Source organism: Cervus canadensis, chromosome 11 (assembly GCF_019320065.1).
Source record: "Cervus canadensis isolate Bull #8, Minnesota chromosome 11, ASM1932006v1, whole genome shotgun sequence".
NCBI lineage: Eukaryota > Metazoa > Chordata > Mammalia > Artiodactyla > Cervidae > Cervus > Cervus canadensis.
The window spans coordinates 70,538,831-70,556,851 of record NC_057396.1 but is presented as its reverse complement, the minus strand read 5'-3'; the positions used below and the strand labels follow the sequence as shown (position 1 = coordinate 70,556,851).

Here is an 18,021-nt window from a genome sequence, read left to right as displayed (position 1 = left end):
CTTTATTTAACACCAATTATAACAGTCTTTTTTAATCCTTCCGATAGTGTTTGTGTTGTAACTGTAGAGAGCTTAATGTTTCATCAGTGATACATGTTTGGGGGTACTCTACAGAGTAATTGGCTCTCCTGATTTTGTGTATTAGAGTTAAAATGCCATGTATGTATGACTTGCCAGTCCACTGTATTGCCTGGGAGCAAATGTTGCCAACAGATTCTAGTAAGTAGGCATAGGGGGTATATGTTCTAAAAGAACCTCATCAGGGACTCCCCAGAGACAAAACTTAACATTTTGGTGTAACTCTGTTTTAAGAAGTCGTCCTAATTAAGATTGGAATTTAGGGTGGGGAGTAGAGTTTGTGGGATTGTAAAATAGAACCAGTAAAATTGAAATGACCTAACCCAAGCTCTTCTGGCTCAAGAATCTTCTTTACAGCATGCTTAAAAACTCATCTAATTTCTCTGAGGCTGTCACTGCCTTGGCAGAGTAGGGGGTAACATTGGCCTCCTAAATTGGCAGGGTCATTTTAAAGAAGGATATACTTTGGTTTACTCCGGAGGATGCCCCTTGTCAAAGCGCCTCTGCTTATGGAGCAGCCATTTGGAGGGTAACACGACAGGGCTCAGTGATACTCAAAACTCAGTCCAGAACCCGTTGGGATAGAGCAGGCTTCTGGGTGTCCCAAGGCAGTCAGCTGCTCCCAGATCTTGCTTCTGTTCTTCAGCTCCCACCTAATTCCTGTAGCACAAACTTATTAGTAGTGAACATGCGTGCGTGCTCAGTCGCTTCGGTCATGGCCGACTCTCTGCTGCCCTGTGGACTGTAGCCCACCAGGCTCCTCTGTCCATGGGATTCTCCAGGCAAGAACACTGGAGTGGGTTGCTGTGCCCTCCCCTAGGGGATCTTCCCGACCCAGGGATCAAACCCATGTCTCTTGTGTCTCCAGCATTGGCAGGGGTGTTCTTTACCACTAGCACCACCTTATATGATGGCCTAAATGGATCCTCTTCTCAAAATTCCACTTTTCTTCTTCGAGTCTGTGTACCTCTCACTATCCCCTCCTCTCAGAAACATCCCATATTTCAAGATTCAAAGACATGCTGTTATCTTAAGTGCACCTATGAAAGAAAAAAAATCCTGCCAATTAAACTGCGTCACACAATTATAAGATGCATCCCTATTTCACACATGTTAAAATGTGTGGGGGGAGCGTGTCTTACAATTGATGAAACACAGAATGTCTGCTACTGTAAACAGTGATATCATTGAAGATTCAGGTTTTCAACCACAGAGAAGTGTTGTATTGCTTTCTTCTCTTCCTCATTGGTTTCACTGTGTTCTCTCCCTTCAGGGGTGGGATTGTTTAACTTGTTTTAAGCGTGGGGATGATAAGCCTTGCGTAGATCAAAACCATGATGTAACACTTGGCTGTCCTGGGTGGGAAGGGTAGCAAGCCAGGCTGTCAGGCCTCTGCTGTTCTCTTCCCCAGACTGTCAGGGAAGATGCTCCGGTGAGCCAGTCGCTGGGATAAAGTGACTGCACACGACTACCTAAAGCCAGCTGGTTTCAATGACAGTGAATTGAGTTAACTCAGTTGGAGAAGATTGGCAGCTGCTGTCTGTACCCTGCAGACCTGCTTTAGAGAAGAGTCTGGCAGGGGGCCGGGACCCGCTCCTGGGAGAGCCAGGCAAGATGCTGCCAGAGGGGAACAGCGTGCGTTTCTTCCTGAGACCTCTTCCCTGGAAACGTGTTCCATGGCAGGAGCTTGATTGGCCGCCAAGGCACACTGGAGTTGGGAAGCAGTGTGGCAGACATGGCAAGCTGGGGGACCCCGAGCCATGTTTATCAAACATGTTTTCACTGGCCCTTCCCATAGGAAAAGGAAGAAAAATGTTTTAGTAAAACTTAACAGGAGACTTCATGCAAAAGTCCAAATTTCTGGCGTCCCTTTAAAAAACAGAAAGAGCCAGTGATCCTGGATCCACATCCTAGTTTGGACTCACAGTGGATTCGTGTGCGTAGTCGTTTGAGGCATGCTGGAGTTGACAGGCCTTCCCCGGCGCTCTGGTGCGCTCTCAGTAGTGGTGTGCCCCGTGCAGTGCACCTCACCCCTCGGCCCGTTGATCTCCTTGTCGTGTAGTGATGCTTACCTTTCCAGGCTGCGCTGAGGTTAAATGGAGTACATGTGAAGTGCTTAGTATTGCCTGGCACTAAAAAAAAATGCTCAGTAAATGAACACATATGATCATTGAACGGATGGCTGGGCTAGATTATATAATTGAAGATTTTTTTTTATCAGTTGTTAAGAAGGAAATGGCAACCCTCTCCAGTATTCTTGCCTGGAGAATTCCATGGACAGAGGAGCCTGGAGGACTTAAGAGTCCATGGGATCAGAATCGGACACAACTTAGCGACTAAACCACCAAGAAAGCCCTGGAGGGTACTCACACAAGGGTGTGGGCAGAGCAGAGTGCCTAGAAGATAATGGGATGAGGATGACATGGGGGAACTGAACACCGAAGTAAAGTGTTGGCACTCCATGTTAATCTGTAGGTATGCCTTTTTCCTCTCTCATGTTGATCCCAACCTCCTGTTTGTCTGCTGGAGGTACTGCAAATAAAAATAAGATCGTGTCTCTAAAGCACTTGTTCATTTCTCACAGAAGAGCAGTATTCAGGATCATACAGTGGCCATATCCAGTGTGGGCGCTCTGGAGCGCTTCATATCATTACGCCTCTAAGTGCTGGTAGGAAGGATGCGAGCCCAGACAGGAGGTGTCAGCTAGCCGCAAAGGGGGATGTTATTTATCTCTCTCCCCCATTTTTCCTAATGAATGACCTCTGAGTTGGTAATTGACAGGGATTATTGCCATTTTTTTAATCTCTGCTAGGAGGCTGCTGGAGTCTTCCCTCATTTCATTATCCCGTTATGATGGAGCAGGATCCAGAGAGCACCCAATTTACCCAGACCCAGCGAGGTAAGGCTAAAGTGAGCAATGGCACCAGGTGGGGGGAGGGGCTGCCCTTGGGGGTGCCGAGCTGGTGGACGCCCCGGTCCGTGCCTCTCTGGTCCTGGTGCTCTTTGCCTCTTCAGTTACAGTTCTGAGACAGGTGGTTGAGGTGATGGGGAAGTGTTACAGGTAAGTGAACAGCGCCTCTGGTGGCAGAGGGCTACGCCTAAGCCCTGACCCTTTGGGGCTCCCTGGCAGAGTCATAGGACATTTCTTTTCTGCCGTTACCGTTCAGATGGACAGCCAAAAGGGAAACGACAGTTTTTATTAATAGGGAAATCACTTAGCAAATTAAAAGCAAACCAAAAAAATCCTCATTTGAGAGAGAATTTAGAACATCAGAAGGCAGAAATCAAGGTCATTCAGATGTTGACTCTTTGGAGACTACGTGAAGAAAGAGATGACTGACAAAGGGTAACTGGGTAAAATAAGTTATTCAAGAGTTAATAAGGAGCTTGCCTTACGCTAATTAGCAGACATTTGAAAAGATCTTGAAGAGATTTAAAAAAAAGTTTGATGAGTTTTGAAGTTGAAGATACTGGTAACTCAGGACCAAGGATGGGGTGTTGAGTTGATGTATAATATTTATTTCTGGTGAGCAGCCCTGTGGGGATGTCACAGCTGGACTTAATAATTCTGTTCATGATCCAAAAGGGGGATAACCTGCACATTCTTTAAGCAACTCCGGAACACACGCTGTGAAGCTTTAGAAGAAGAGGGTAGTTTGTAATGGTGGGGTTGAGGTAACAATGTGGGTCAGAAAAGGCTAAGTGAGCTTTGCTGTAGATCAAGAATTTCAAGTCAGGATTGGAACCTTTAGACCAAGTTCATTTCAAGGATATTGAATGATTTTGTTGTTACCAGAGTTAGGTCATGATTTTGAGCATTCTTTCTGAAGACCCTAATGAAAAGATTCCCCATCATCCTATTACTTCCTTTTCCATACCCCACAAATAGCCAATCCAAGGATCAGGGAACCAGGGATTTATGATTTTAAAACGGGTGGACAACTCTGATGAAGACTGAAACAAGGAAGTTAGTCTGTTGTCATATTTGAAAATAACAAGCCCTCAGTAAGAGAAGGAATTGTTTTGCATAAATCAATTTCTTTGAAACACTCAGAGAACTTCTTGCTGTGAGACAGTTTTGTTTTGGGTTTTTTTAGTACAGTAATGGGAAACTCAACCCCAGAATTTTTAACCTGACAAAGTTTAACAGTGGTTCATAAAGACCATTACTTGTCCTCCTTTCATGTAATGAACTTGTTGTCTATTCCTACTCAGGTCTTTATCACAGAAACGCCAGGCTTTATGGTGTTTGTATTTTTACACTTTCCCTTTAAATGCATAGTAGGGTTTTTTTTCCAAGGGGGGTAGTATTTTTCCTTGAAGAAAACTTGAGTTATTTAAAATATTCATTTGGAACACTTTTAGAGTTTGATAATTATCAAGCTCTCTAGTAGGAGGATGATTGTTACCACATTACTGGCTTTTTAATTTCTTTTTCGTCTTAGACTTACCCGGCATAATATGTATAGGTCAAAACCTTTATGAGACATCTCAGTATTCAGATCCTTAACTTCCCTCGGATACCTAAAAAGACAAGACTAGGATATACTTCTACTTAAGATTTGTGCCAAGAGTACATTTTTCTTTGCCACTGATGCATAGTTTTATAGCTTAGGGAATTCCTGTTCAATGGTGAAATTAAACAATTGAGGTTACCTAGTACTGAATTTTTACCCCTACATAAAAGGGCAGTCTTTATTTAATTATAGTTAGCATCAACATTATTTCTACCTCTCTCACCTTAATATGATTTTTCCATTAGGGTAGGCTGTCAACTGAGGAACAAGTGTTTTGTGGTCACTTCTCAGTATCATTTCTAAAAAAAATAATCAATCTTCATTTTCCTCTTAAAACTTTATTTTTTCTTTAAACTTCCATTTTTCATTCCTTTCTAGTCTGATTAACTTGAGAATTTAACCAACAGCAATTGATTTCTGCTGGAAGATTTCTGTGTATTTGGTAGAGACAGTATTGACTTCTGTCTGTTGAAAATTTAGGGTTCTTGATTTGTCCTCACCAAATGCATGGGACCAGGTGCCCAAAGAGACAATGAATGTCCCACAGGTTGAGACGGTCATTCTTACACTCTGATGATCTTGGCCAAGGCCTTTGTACCTTCCATGCCCACCTAGTGTATAAAGATAATTTGGAATCAGAGGCACCAAAGGCAGCATATTGTTCCATAACACAGATTTCTGAGTTCCAAAGATTGTGTCCTGGCCTCCTTGGAAAGTCTATTGGATGGTTGGTCAAAAGGACGCTACCTGTGATGACAGTCATTTCAGAGGCAGCCTTATTTCGTGTTAACTGCAGGATCTTCTTTGTTCTGAGTGAGTAGATTTACTGAGAATTTGCCCAGAGTCTTCCTTTGTCCAGGAGTAATGAAAGATCAGGCAGCAAGATGTTTGTAAGTACTTTTCCTACAATTTGGATATAAGTATTTCTTTTTCCATTCTCAATCAGTTTTTCCAGAGTTCCATTTAAAAAAAAAGATGCTTTTTTCATTTTATATTTAAGCATTGCAGAAGTTAAAGTCCCTGGGAATCCTCATCAGGATTGCTGTGTTTTATTTTTTGTTCTAATTACAGAAATATATATACACATACATCATAAATACCATTCTTTAATTTTCCCCCACTTAAATTTTTATTTTAGAGGGCTTTTGTTGTGCATATGTAGGGATAACTTTTTCTTTTCAACTTTTACATAGTGTTTCTTTGTATAGGTATAATTTATTTAATCTGTTGATGGACATTTGAGGCGTTTCTAGTTTTTCACTAGTGCCAGCAATTTATATATTTATTTTCATATCCTTGTGTGTTTCTGTAGGATAAAATCACTAATGGAATTGCTGAATCAAAGTGTATGCCTTGGGCAGGTTTTAAGTCTTGAAATTGCTTAGTATCTACTTAATATATGTATAAAGCATTTTTCTGTTATTGGTCTACTCTCACTTTCTCAGTTCACAGTCTCGAGTTATATGTGTTGTGAAAGACAGAGGAAAAACTTGAGAAAGAAGGGACTATGCAAATTGTATAGGACATGGATATTTTCATGGAGTGTGAAGATACTGAACCATAGTCAGAATACAGGTCTATCTAGATTAATTGCTTATGAGAGCAGCCATCGTAAGGGAGAAGAGTGACTGTTTGTCTTCTGTGTTGTTCAATGCCCATGTAGCCTCTGATGCTCTGTCTTAAGAAATAGACAAATCTTTCAGATTTTCTGTTTCTTCTGAGTATATTGTGCTCTGTCTCTATCCTGAATATCTTCTCTGTGTTAAAATATCTGGATAATCTGTAAAGGAGAGATAAGAAGTTCAAAGAGATAATCTTAAGGAACTAGGACAGTTCTGGAACTGTAGATATTTGTTGGAGAAGAAAGGAGTCCTGGTGAAGGTGATGCCTGAAGATGCCTTCTTCAGTCATCCTGGGTTCACCATCTTTCAGCCTATTTTCTCATCTGGAAAGTGAAAGAAGCTGCGGCCCCTTCCATGTCTTATATTTTGAGCATGGACGATTAGGGGAAAGCTGCGAATCTTTATAAAGGGCACCCTGAGAAGTTTAAAAGAGGTCCCTTGAGAAACTAAAAAAGAAAAGTCCAGTGTTAAGCTCGTGGGAGGGGGCAGCTGTTGATCAGATGATGACTGATTAAACAGCCTCTTTAACCACCAGTATTTCTGCTCCGAGATCAGGCAGTCTGATAAGCACGTTGCGCAGCACAAACCTCCTGGTGAGTTAAATGGCCTTTATTTTTCATGCCTCCGGAGCCCGCCTCGGCAGGGAGATGTGATGGGAGAGCTGGATTTACTGTCTTGCCCGGTATTCCCCACATTAGTGCTAGTTTGTGTTTGTGTCTCTCTGTCTCTCTCAGGTTGTCTCCTGCTGCATACTATGCCCAGAGAATGATCCAGTACCTGTCCCGGAGAGACAGTATCCGCCAGCGTTCCATGCGCTACCAGCAGAACCGCCTCCGTTCTTCCACCTCCTCCTCTTCCTCAGACAACCAGGGTCCTTCCGTGGAGGGAGCCGACTTGGAGTTTGAGGACTTTGAGTAAGTATCTGTTCAGCTTGCTTTCTCCCTGCTCCTTCCTCCCCAGTCGTGAGTACTTCCAGGTTAGCCACTGTCCGAGCAGCAGTGGTTGACATTCTGGCTTCAGACCCCTAAGTTATTACTTACGAGCAGTGGCATGGGGTGAGGGACAGAGGACTAAAATGCCCAGGGCATGCCCCACCTCTGGCCAATGCACTGCTGATTCCCTGGCTCCTGGGGGAAGAGATGGCCCAGCGGGCCCAGGCCAGGCTGGGAGGAGAGGGCCGCTGTCCTTCAGGCGACATTTTTACTTCCCTTTTGCGTGAACACTCACTGTGGAAATGCTTCATGTGGACTGTCTTCACACCATCCAGGAGGCAGGAGGGTTGGTGTTTTTTTCTAAGAAAAAGTGGATATAGAGATTAAAAATAAAAGACTTGAATTTCCCTAGGAGACAGAATTCTCTTACAGCCTCAATAACAATGCTTCTTTGAGATCCTGGTCTCTTGCCTCTCAGCGTCCTCAGTCTCCCCCTACCCCCAGTCAGGATCCTTGGAGATGGCCTGTCAGATTACTGTGGGGGTTGAGAGGTGTTTCCGTCTTCTAGCCTCTTCGAGTGGTCAGCTGGGTTACAGGGTTGGACTGAAGGAGCAGCGTCAGCCCCGGGCCACGGGGTCAAGCTCCGCAGAGTGGCTGCCGGGTTTTACCACCTCTCAGCTGCCACGCATGACCTTTCTAGCCACCTCTTGTGTTTCTTTCCGTCCTGAAACTGAGTTTTCCTGGCTTGTATCAAATTGGACGTTTGGCTCTTGCTTTGATTCCTACATTTTGATTTTCTCAAAACATGCAAAATACGAAAGAGAGAAGGATGGTTGAGCATTTCCCACTGCCCCTGTCTCTTTTGCTGCCAGTACTGGAGCAGGACAGCCTGTCAGTCATCTTCCTTTTTCTTCCCGTTCATCTTGACATGGCCTGGTCAAGTCTGGGATCTTAAGAGTTCCTGCCTCCCTTCCGCCTTCTTTCGTGAGCTGAATGGATAGTTCTCCAGGAGCCATCTTGCAGTGGAGCTTTAAGGCGTTTGAGAAATATCTTTGCTCCTGAGGACCAAGAAGATGGGGACACCCATCGTAGCAATTTGCCCTCCTGATTCAATCCTTAAACATGCAAACAACTGTGTACTTAGAGGCAGAAGGAACACTCCGTGGGAGGTTCATTTGTCTGAGGAAGATGGAAATGTGAAGGAAATGCAAGGATGCCCTGAAACAGCTGTGCTGTGGCAAACGGAGGAGGGCTGGTGTGGGGAGAAGGGCCCAGCTGCTCTGGGACGCTTGGCGTGTGTCCTCCTGCCTTAAGTCCCTGCTGGGGGAGGGTGGCTCTGGGCTCGGCAGTGAAGGGAGAGTCTCCCGTCCGTCTTTAGCTGGGCAGACCCCTGGAGGGAGATCTGGTCCCTTGCCGAAATGATTGTTTTTCCAGCCCCAGGGGCTATTCTGCGACGCAGTCTCAGCGTACAGTGCCAAAGCTGCCGGGACTCAGGGCTGCTGGGAAGCCTCAGTAATCCCGCGGAGCCCTGGAGTCGGTGCAGACTGCAGAGCCCCCTCTGCACGCGTGTGTGGAAGGCTGTTCTCTCTTCGCCGTGGTGAAACGTGGGGCTCGTGCCTTTGAGCTGTATCTTGCCTCGTGACTTGTCCTTCACAATGGAGTTCTGGGTTAGTTTAAAATGTTCTGTTCTCATCTTACCTTCTCTTTTTTCTGTTTCCACCTCCTCCCTTTCCCCATCCTTCCCCCTCCATTTTCCTGTGTCAGATTGCCTCCTCTCTGTGCTCCCCACGGCCCACCTGTGTTCGCCGCCCCCTGGCTTCAGTGAGACCTGAAGTTACATCGCCTTCTTCACCTTTCATGCACTGACTTAGCCGTTGTTTTTTCCCTCGGGGTCTCACATGGCTCCCTGGTTAGGGACAGTGGACTGGTTTCTCTCCAGCCCCTCCCAGAGCCCCTCCCCTGGGTGTCTGCCTTTCTTTGGGGGCTGGAGCAGACCATAATCTTGTTTTTTAAGAGCAGCTGTGGATCAGTCACCTCAGTGTTAGCTGTCCAGGCCGTCTCGTGAAGGATACTGCTGGCTGCTTGAGGCCCAGTTACAGTCTGCTGGTGCTTTCTCTCTTCCCCCGCCCTCCTCCCCCTGCTGTACACCGAGGGCTGCGTGTGGTTGCCCCTCTGTTAGTTTCGAGGGGCTCTGAGAGGAGACAAAGTGAGAAATTTAGGGACGTACCAGCTCCTTTTAATTTCTTTCCCCAATCCTTTTCCTCAACCAGAAGGGAAGTTACAGGCTGTGCACTTGTAATTTATAGTTCCTTCAAGTACAGAGACGCAGGTAAGTTAGATGTGGCCTGGGATCCTCCTGACACTTAGAATACCATTAAGAGACCCTGCTCTGCTGGGCTTCTCGCCTTCCCAGCACAGTGCATTCCTGCCTCTGCCCCTCCAGCACGGCCTCTGCTCTCTCCTTCCGTTTGCGGAGTCGGAGATCATTTTGCCTTTCTCCAGCTTGTCCCATCCAGGTATATGGCGGCCTCAGAAAACAAAGGGAGCCGTTACCCACATCCCTTCTGTCTTAGGTCTCTTTAATCTTCCATCGAATGAAAGGGATCAGCTACCATGTTTTTCATGTACACTAATTAATAACAGACACAACATTGTATATTTAAAAATCTGGTTTACTCGTTATAATAACCCTTTGAGATAGTTGTTCCTTTCAGTGTGGTTTTTTTAAAGTAAGGATACTGAAGCTTGACCAAAATCAGGCATATCTAAGATTAGAGATCAGGAGCAAACATATCTAGTGTCTGACTTTATTGTCCTGCAGATTTAAAACCCTTTAAGAATGAGGTACAACCAGATTTGAGTCCTAGCTCCATGAGCTTGCTGGGGGAACAAGACTGTAGATTTAGCACTTGTGGGGGATAACTTTGAAGGTTGGTCATCAGGTTAAGTTTTCTATTCTTTGTTGTCTGGATTGATGAGCGTCTTCCCAGGCGGGCACCTTCTCCTACCATTCGTCTCTGTCTGCGGCAAGGATGGAGACTGCAGGGGCACCGTGTCTGTCAGAATGCATGAGCAGGACGCCCGGAAACCTGCTGTCAGGAGGTCTGTCCTGACGCCCTCAGCGTCTGTCTCTGCATAAAGGTGCTCACTAGCAGGGCAAGATGCGGCTGCCCCTGACCCCGCTGTCTGCCTGCTTCTGAGCTCAGACCACCCACTAGAATGTAGATGGCAAAGAAGCCGAGGGAAAACTTGCATTTCTATTTTCACCATCCCTTTGGAAAAAGACGAGAGAGGCTTTTATGAAGCCCAGGTTGAGTGCTGTGTTCCCGTAGTTCCTAAGTCCTACAAAAGAGGTGGTGTCTGTGACTTTATGACTATCGTTTTAACTATCCTCACCCCCCCTTCCTCATTTTATCTGTTACTCTAAACGTAATTACAATCCCAGAATTATCTTCCGATCATCTTGCCTCTCTTTGTAACTACTTTGCCTTCCAAGGCAAAGATACCCTGCGCTAATGACAGTCAGAACTGGAGAAGCTTCAGATTAGATCAGTCGCAAATATCTCCCAACACTGGGAAATTATATTCAACTTCTTAAAAATTGCTGCCAGCACAGAGAGAAATAGTCCTTCATTCACAGTTGTGACACTGGGCTATACTTTGGGCAAACATCTCCGTGAGAAATCCTAGTCTTTCAGCCTTAAGATGAAGTCTCTTTAAGTCTGTTGCATGTATTTTATTAACTCTTCCGATATATCTGGTTGTATTTGGCCTCCTTTTACCTAGAAATCCATGTTGTGAGCAAACACGCCAGTCCGTTTCATCGTGAAGTGATTGACAGTCGTTTCTGAGAGCCCAGGATGGGTGCTGGATCCTCAGTTTGGCATGATGTGTTTGTCGCACGTGCATTCGTGCAGAGGAGCCTCAACCAGCAGGCTTTCGTGTTCCCCTTGCCAGACGTGGGGAAGTTCTAGCAAGGAGGTCATCGAAAGGCCTTCTTGGTATATAATATAGCTGAGGAGGGTTCTGAAGGCTGTCGCTCAGCTCTGCCGTCTGATTGGGTGTGGCGTAGGAGAAGTTACTTGCCGGAATTTAATCATCTTCATCTGCCCTTTTGCCGTGACTACAATTTAATTAAGTCACACCAGGAAAATATGTTAGAAAACCAGTAGTGTTGCTCTTACCGTCCGTCTGTGGGTGAAGTCCTGACGGCTTTGTATGACCCACGTGCTTGGGTCAGGTTCTCAGGGCTCGACGTTCCGGTCGGGTGCAGCCACACGTCCTCGGCAGTGGCCGTGCCCCTGTGCTGTCTTCCGTGTGCCCGGTTTCCAGGACCCCCGTGGGCGCCGGTGACTGCTGACAGCAAATGCGTTACTTGTAGCCGAGAAAGCAAAGAGTAAGCCTTCAGCGGGAAAGGTTGTCTCTTCGCTTTGAAATGAGGCTGCCTTTTCTCTCCCTTTGACTTACAGACTGTAACGCTTTGGTATCAGAGGTGCAGGAGAAGCTGTGAGGGAGCGCGCGGTAGAGTGACTGTTCTCTTTGCTGACTGGGACCTGCCAAGGCAGCCACGTCAGGCACCCTCGTACACTTACCAGTGGTGGTGTTTCGTGGAAGCAGTCCTTAAACTGAGATGAGATAAGAAACTGTTCACTTCCTTTTTCACCAGAGTGTTAAATAATTTCACATAATTGATTTTTGTGATGGTTGCTTGTTTTTACAGGGTGGGTTTATAAAAGAGAAAGTATATGTCTTAAAATAGGACTTTCCCTCCAGATATGCTTAGAAGAAAGGCAAATAAATGCATAGGCATACAAACATGAAACATTCTGGAGTCTGTCAGGAGTTCCCTTGTTGCCAAGTATGGTCAGGTTGTCAAGTCCAAGATACGGCAGGAGATGAGCCCGGGAGTTAGGGTGACACCAGATCTTGGGAAGTCTCGGGTGCCTTGCAAAGGAGGTGACCTTTACCCTGCAGGTGAGAGGGAGCCACTGAAGACTTCTAAGCCGTAGAATAACATGATCAGATCTTTACGTAGTGTCTCATAACAGACTGTAATAAGGTACCCCTGAAGTACAGGACAGCATTGTGTGAGGGGAGCGAGTACTTGGGAAGGCAGCTATGCTCACCACGATACCACCAACGCACGTGGAGAGGGTGCTGGGGGAGATGTGAGAAGGCTTCGTGGATTTCAGCTGGGTGTGGAGACGGCCGAGGACTCTGACGGACTGACGTGGAGGATGGGAGTAGGGAAGGAGATTCTGAACAAAGGAGTAGCTTCAGCAAAAACCTAAACATGGAAGATTAATAGGCTTTATTTGGAGACTCTGCAGAGATCCGTGGCTAGAGCAGTGGAAGCAATAGCTTGCTCCCTGATGGCTCAGTTGGTAAAGAATCCACCTGCATTACAGGAGACCCTGGTTCGATTCCTGGGTTGGGAAGATTCCCCTGGAGAAGGCTACCTCCTCCAGTATTCTAGCCTGGAGAATTCCATGGACTGTACAGTCCATGGGGTCGAAAAGAGTCAGACAGGACTGAGCGACTTTCACGTTCACGTTTCAGACAATGAAGTGTTCAAGCGAGAAGATCAGGAAGACTTGGGCTGTGGAGGGCCTGGAATGCCTGGCTGAGAAGTTTTGACCTCGTTTTTGTCTGAGGGAACCATTATTCAATGTGTATTTTAGGCAGTGAGTTCTGACAGCACTGGCTAGGCAGGTGGCAAGTATCGGATGCAGGGAAGCCAGTTAGAAAGCAGTGGGCGGAACCCGCACGGGGGCATGTGAGGACTGCGTGTAAGTCCTGGGTGTGAGAGGCCTTGGCGTTTTCCAGGAGTGGGGCCTATTTGTGAATGTTCCTGGGGAGACGAGCCGCGTGAGAGCTGAGCTGTCTCACTTCCTACTTCTCCACACAGAATGTTGCCCAAGTCCTTTTTTACTCTCACTGGAACTGATTTTGCACTCAGTTTATAAAAGTAGCAAGTGACTCCCAGAGCAGCGGTGAGTGGAACCAGGTTCTCTTGTGTGATCCCGCTGGTTCCCAGAGCCTAACACCTATCGTCTAGGGACTCCTGTGATTTGTCATTTGATCTTTGGCAAGTGCCTGTCCTACCCCAGGCCTCAATGTCTGATCTTGTAAAGTCAGATTAGATAATCTCTGAAGTTTATTTCAGCCCTAAAGCTCTTGGATCTTTGTTGGACCTAACTAACTGTCTTAGAAGAATTTTCCTTGTACTCAGCAGACATAGAATAATAAGTCTCAGCAAAGTGGGGAGACTTCCTCCTGAGGATTGTGAAGGTGTTAGTCACTCAGTCGTGTCTGACTCTTTGTGACCCCATGGACTGTAACCCGCCAGGCTCCTCTGTCCATGGGATTCTCCAGGCAAGAATACTCAAGTGGGTAGCTATTCCTTTCTCCAGAGGATCTTCCTGACCCAGGGATCGAACCCAGGTCTCCTGCCTTTCAGGAAAGATTCTCTACCATCTGAACCACCAGGGTTCAGATTCCCTTCCTGAGGATTAGGAATAGGGTATCTGGTACCTATGGAGCCCCAGCATATTTATAAAATATATGCCTGCCTGAATTCCAGCTCTTTCCCGAGGATTCCAGCTCTTTCCTATTGCTTAGAAATACATAGTATTATTGCTTGGCAGCTTTAGAATTAGTATTCTTTCTGTGCAAGTAAAATACATATGAATATTTATTATAAAGAATGCTAGGGGAAGAGAAAGAAAAATGGAATATGTCTGGGTTTAAAGAATTAAACAGCCAAGAGGGAAGAGAGGGAAAGGAGGGTAACTATCACTTAGAGATATGTATTTATTTTTTAATATAAAATGCACAATAGGAATATGGATTTGCATAATGTATGCAGATGAAATTAAAGGTAGAATAAGAGAGGAGAAGAATTTGTAAGTGGTAATTATCTGTTATATTACTATTCCTTGGAGAAGAATTAAGGCTCTGCATTTCCAAGAGACCTCTGCTATTAGGTATCCCCTGTGAATAATCCCAGCTGGGCCTGTGCCTCCCTCCCCGAAATCTCACCCTGGCGCACACACACGGTCCTTCAAAATAGAGACCAGAGCCTCACTGAGGGCACCCGAGTAAAGAAAGGACTTGGCCGAGATCTCTGTGCCTCCAGGGGCAGGAGTGATGGGGTACGCCCTCTGTTGTCTGGAGATTGAGTAGAAACCGAAGAGCTCGGGAAAACAGGTATTTTTTTAATAGTCTGATTTTCAGCCAAGTCAACTGTGTGTTAAGAAGACAACGGCCTTTTGAGCTCTGTGCTGCCAGAGCTGCCTTGACAAAGGCCCGAGTCAGAGCTGTTTGTCCAGAGCAGTGATGGCAGCCCGACTGTCTGGTCAGGACTCAGACAACAGCCTGTAGGTGTGTTTTCCGTTCCTTTAAATTACAGCCTCTCTCTGAGGCAATTAATCCCAGGCATTTAGCAAGGGTAGCTGCTGTGTTTCTCCCTTGTTCCAGAGATTGCATTTTCTTGAATTTGGTACTCGTCTTAGATGCTTAATTGTTTGATGGGTGTTTTTTTCCTTATAAAATGTTTTATGAGAAAGTCTGATTTTTTTTTTTTCCTCTCTCCTTCCCAAATACCCCTCTGAGAGTTAATCAGAGATGCACAGAGTTCAACAGCTGGGAAAGCCATTAATAACTCAGCCAGCTTCTGTCCCGCTGGCTTAAAGGCAGCTTCTGACTGATGAAATTGATGAGGATTTCTCAGGTGTTTCCCTGAAAAGGATTCTGGTGAGAAAGAGTCCTCCAGTGGTAGAGGAGCAGTGCCAGCATGTTTGCATACTCGGGTCTTCACTGTGTTTGTTTTTTTAAGTCCCTCCCCACCCCCTTGAAAAGGGCATGGTCTATGTTACATTGTTGTCCTTATTCTTCTTGTTTAGTTGCCAAGTCATGTCCCACTGTGTTGCGACCCCATAGACTAGTCCATCCACCAAGCTCCTCTGTCCATGGAATTCTGTAGACAAGAATACTGGACTGGGTTGCCATTTCCTTCTCCAGGGGATCTTCCTGACCCAGGGATTGAACCCGCATCTTCTGCACGGGCAGGCGAATTCTGAGCCACCAGGGAAGCCCTTGTGTTGTGTTATGTTGGTCTCCAGTATGTAGCACCCTCCATCATTCCTGTGTGAACTGCCTCTGGGTACCTTTCACCCTCTGCTCATCGGGCAAACATTTTCTAACCTTCAGTCTCGGCCTAAATTTGCCTCCTTCGTCTCGTGGAGCCTTGCTCCGTGTTGATCTTGTATCAGCACTGAAGTGAGTGGCAGAGTCTGTGTAGTTTTCTAAATTGAACGTGTTAAGTTTTTTTTTTTATTTCTTTGTCCGTTCTTAACACTCTTACCACTCCTCCCCTCTCCCCTCACTTCTGTGCACCCCCTCCGCCGAGCCTTTGCAGATATCCTTTACATTGAAATATGGTCCCCCATCTCAGCTCCTTATTTTGAACTTTCTCTCCTTTCTAGACGATGGGAGAACTAGCAGCCAGAGTCATGAGTTGCTGTCTTCCCCTCTCGCTTATTGGAGCCACGCCTTTAGTCAGGGATTTTTGTGTGCCAGCGGGAAAACCTGGGTCTTTTGCCCTGTTTGTGCTTAACTTGTCCGCTGGTTGGGCCTTCTGGCCTGTGCCACCTTGCTCATTTATGTTTTCAAGTTTTTTCCAGTCACGAAATGTTTGAGTTATTACTGTTACAGGCTATTTTCTCCCAGATGCCTTTGGTTTTTTTTTTTTTTTTTTCCTATAGGCAGCATCTCGTTTGTGTGTTCACCACGGTCCACTTTTCCAAATCAGTCTGTGAGTTCTGTTATTTCTGCTTCTTTGTTAGTGTGCCCAACAATTTGAATTTGAAGTCTTCTCTACATTTTACTGAAATGCTGTTTAACTCCGACTTCCCTATCATTAATCAAAATGTTAGATGCATCTCCAGTCACTTAATATATTGCCTCTTTTGTGGTTCCTAATGTAACAGTCTGAGACTGCTTGTGTCTGAGCCAGCTGATTTTCCTGTATATGTATCTTATTTTCCTCTCTCTCTCTATATATATATATATAAAAAGGGAGATTGTTATGATATGTTACTCAGAGTTTACCGGAAGATATAGCTATATATAGATACATCTGTATATATCTTCCAGTAATCTCTAAGTAACATAAAGCCATTATCTCTGACCATGTTTTGTCCTCCTTCCTCCCTTCTTTTTTTAAATGGGAGGAGAAACTGAATCAGAAGGAAGTTAATTATTTGTGGGTTTTAATAACAATGAAAAGAGCCATAGGAAGTATGTCCCAGGAGCCCAGATTCTCTCCCAGCCGTGGTGTCTGTCCACTTCTCTGAGTTACCTTCCTATGTCCTGTCACCCAGCTCTGTGTCATGTTTGGGTTCTGGCAACTGCTGTTTAGTACTGTCTCCTGTGGGCTTCCCGGTGGGTCAGTGGTGAAGAATCTGCCTGCCAGTGCAGGAGATGCAGGTTCCACCCCCCGGGTCAGGAAGTTCCCTTGAAGAAGGGACTGGCTACCCGCTCCAGTATTCGTGCCTGGGAAATCCCACCGAGGAGCCTGGCAGGCGCTATGGTCCATCAGGTCGCAAAAGAGTCAGACATGACTTAGCGACTAAGCAACAACAACTGTCTCCTGCTCTGCCCCCGCTCCCCTTTCCTGCTCTCCAAGTCTGCTCATGCCAGAGAGAGTGCTGTTTATTGTCCAGAGGGAGAGGGCTCTTTGGCCCTTGTTCAGAAGTAAATTGTCAGCTCCGCATTGTGATTCTGGGAAGGCCAGCTCTCTCTCATAGCTGTAGAATAAAGTAATTGGATTTGTCCCATGATGCTGCTTTCTGTAACTTAATTTTCGACTGTTTTGAGGCCTAGGACCCTTTTTCCCCCCTCAGAACCCTTTTTAACTTCAAAATATTTTCTAACTCCTCTCATGATAATTAGTTGCACTTTTAGTGCCCATTGATAAGTAGAATATATGAAGAGCTGTCATGAATTCACTTGTACTTTTAACTGAATTTGTACTTTGATCACAACTTGAATCTACATATTGAAAAATAATAATATACTTAATTTGGGAGCTGCCTTTTTTTGTTTGATGATCAGCTACTCCTTGTAATAATTTGGTGGGTTGCAGACTGCAGAGTTGCAACCCCAGAGTTGCAGTCTACTGGTCAGGAACTTCTGATCTCATTCTTTATAATCCCCTTTTCACTTTCCATATGGTCTTGTCTTTCTTTCCTTGCATCTCCCTTTAGCTGTAGAGTTTCAAGTCAAAGAAATTTGCTATGTTAAAGAAAACAGAGATATGCTGTCTCTTCTGGGAAGATAAAAACCAAGTACTGACTTTTAATGGATCAACTTCCAATATCCCTGATATTGATTTGTCTCTAAATGCTCAGCATCCAATTCCACCAAGATATAAAAAATTTCCTAGGCTTTCATTTCTGGTTTGTAAGGCTCTTAGTAGTGCCCTTGAAAGCCAAAGTGTTGTCTTTGATTCCAGGGCCAGTTTGAAGATTATCTCATTAAGTTGAAGATAATCCAAAGGAAGAATTTAGAAAATATCCCAAATCAAACTCTCAAGAGGTTCATTTATTTTGTAGAGTTGGTTGAGCAGTTAATTAACTACTCTGTCCAGCCAGTGCCCTTTGGCTTATTGTTCCTTTCATGCATTGGAAGCTAAGCCACGTGAAGGCTCTGTCTTCTCTTCTCTTGTAGGAAGCAGTGAAGTGTAGTGAAAAGAGCCCGGGCTTTAGAGTCAGACGGATCTTCCTTGAATCTTATCTCAACCACTTACTAGTTGTATGACCTTGGGCATTTGTCTCTCTGGTCCTTAGTCCCTTATCTGTAAAACACATC

The 18,021-nt window shown here is 45.3% G+C and overlaps 1 protein-coding gene across 7 annotated transcripts in view; it reads left to right on the top strand.

The window, feature by feature from the left end:
* AMBRA1 (autophagy and beclin 1 regulator 1) overlaps window positions 1-18,021 on the top strand; it is a 166,224-nt gene that overhangs the window by 58,166 nt on the left and 90,037 nt on the right. For 5 of the 7 annotated variants that reach the window (XM_043482801.1, XM_043482802.1, XM_043482807.1 and 2 more), the window contains 2 exons: window positions 2,891-2,977; window positions 6,952-7,131. In XM_043482801.1, the coding sequence (XP_043338736.1) occupies window positions 2,891-2,977; window positions 6,952-7,131 (267 nt within the window). The remainder of the gene's footprint in view (window positions 1-2,890; window positions 2,978-6,951; window positions 7,132-18,021) is intronic. The other 2 variants (XM_043482806.1, XM_043482808.1) reach the window with 1 other exon arrangement.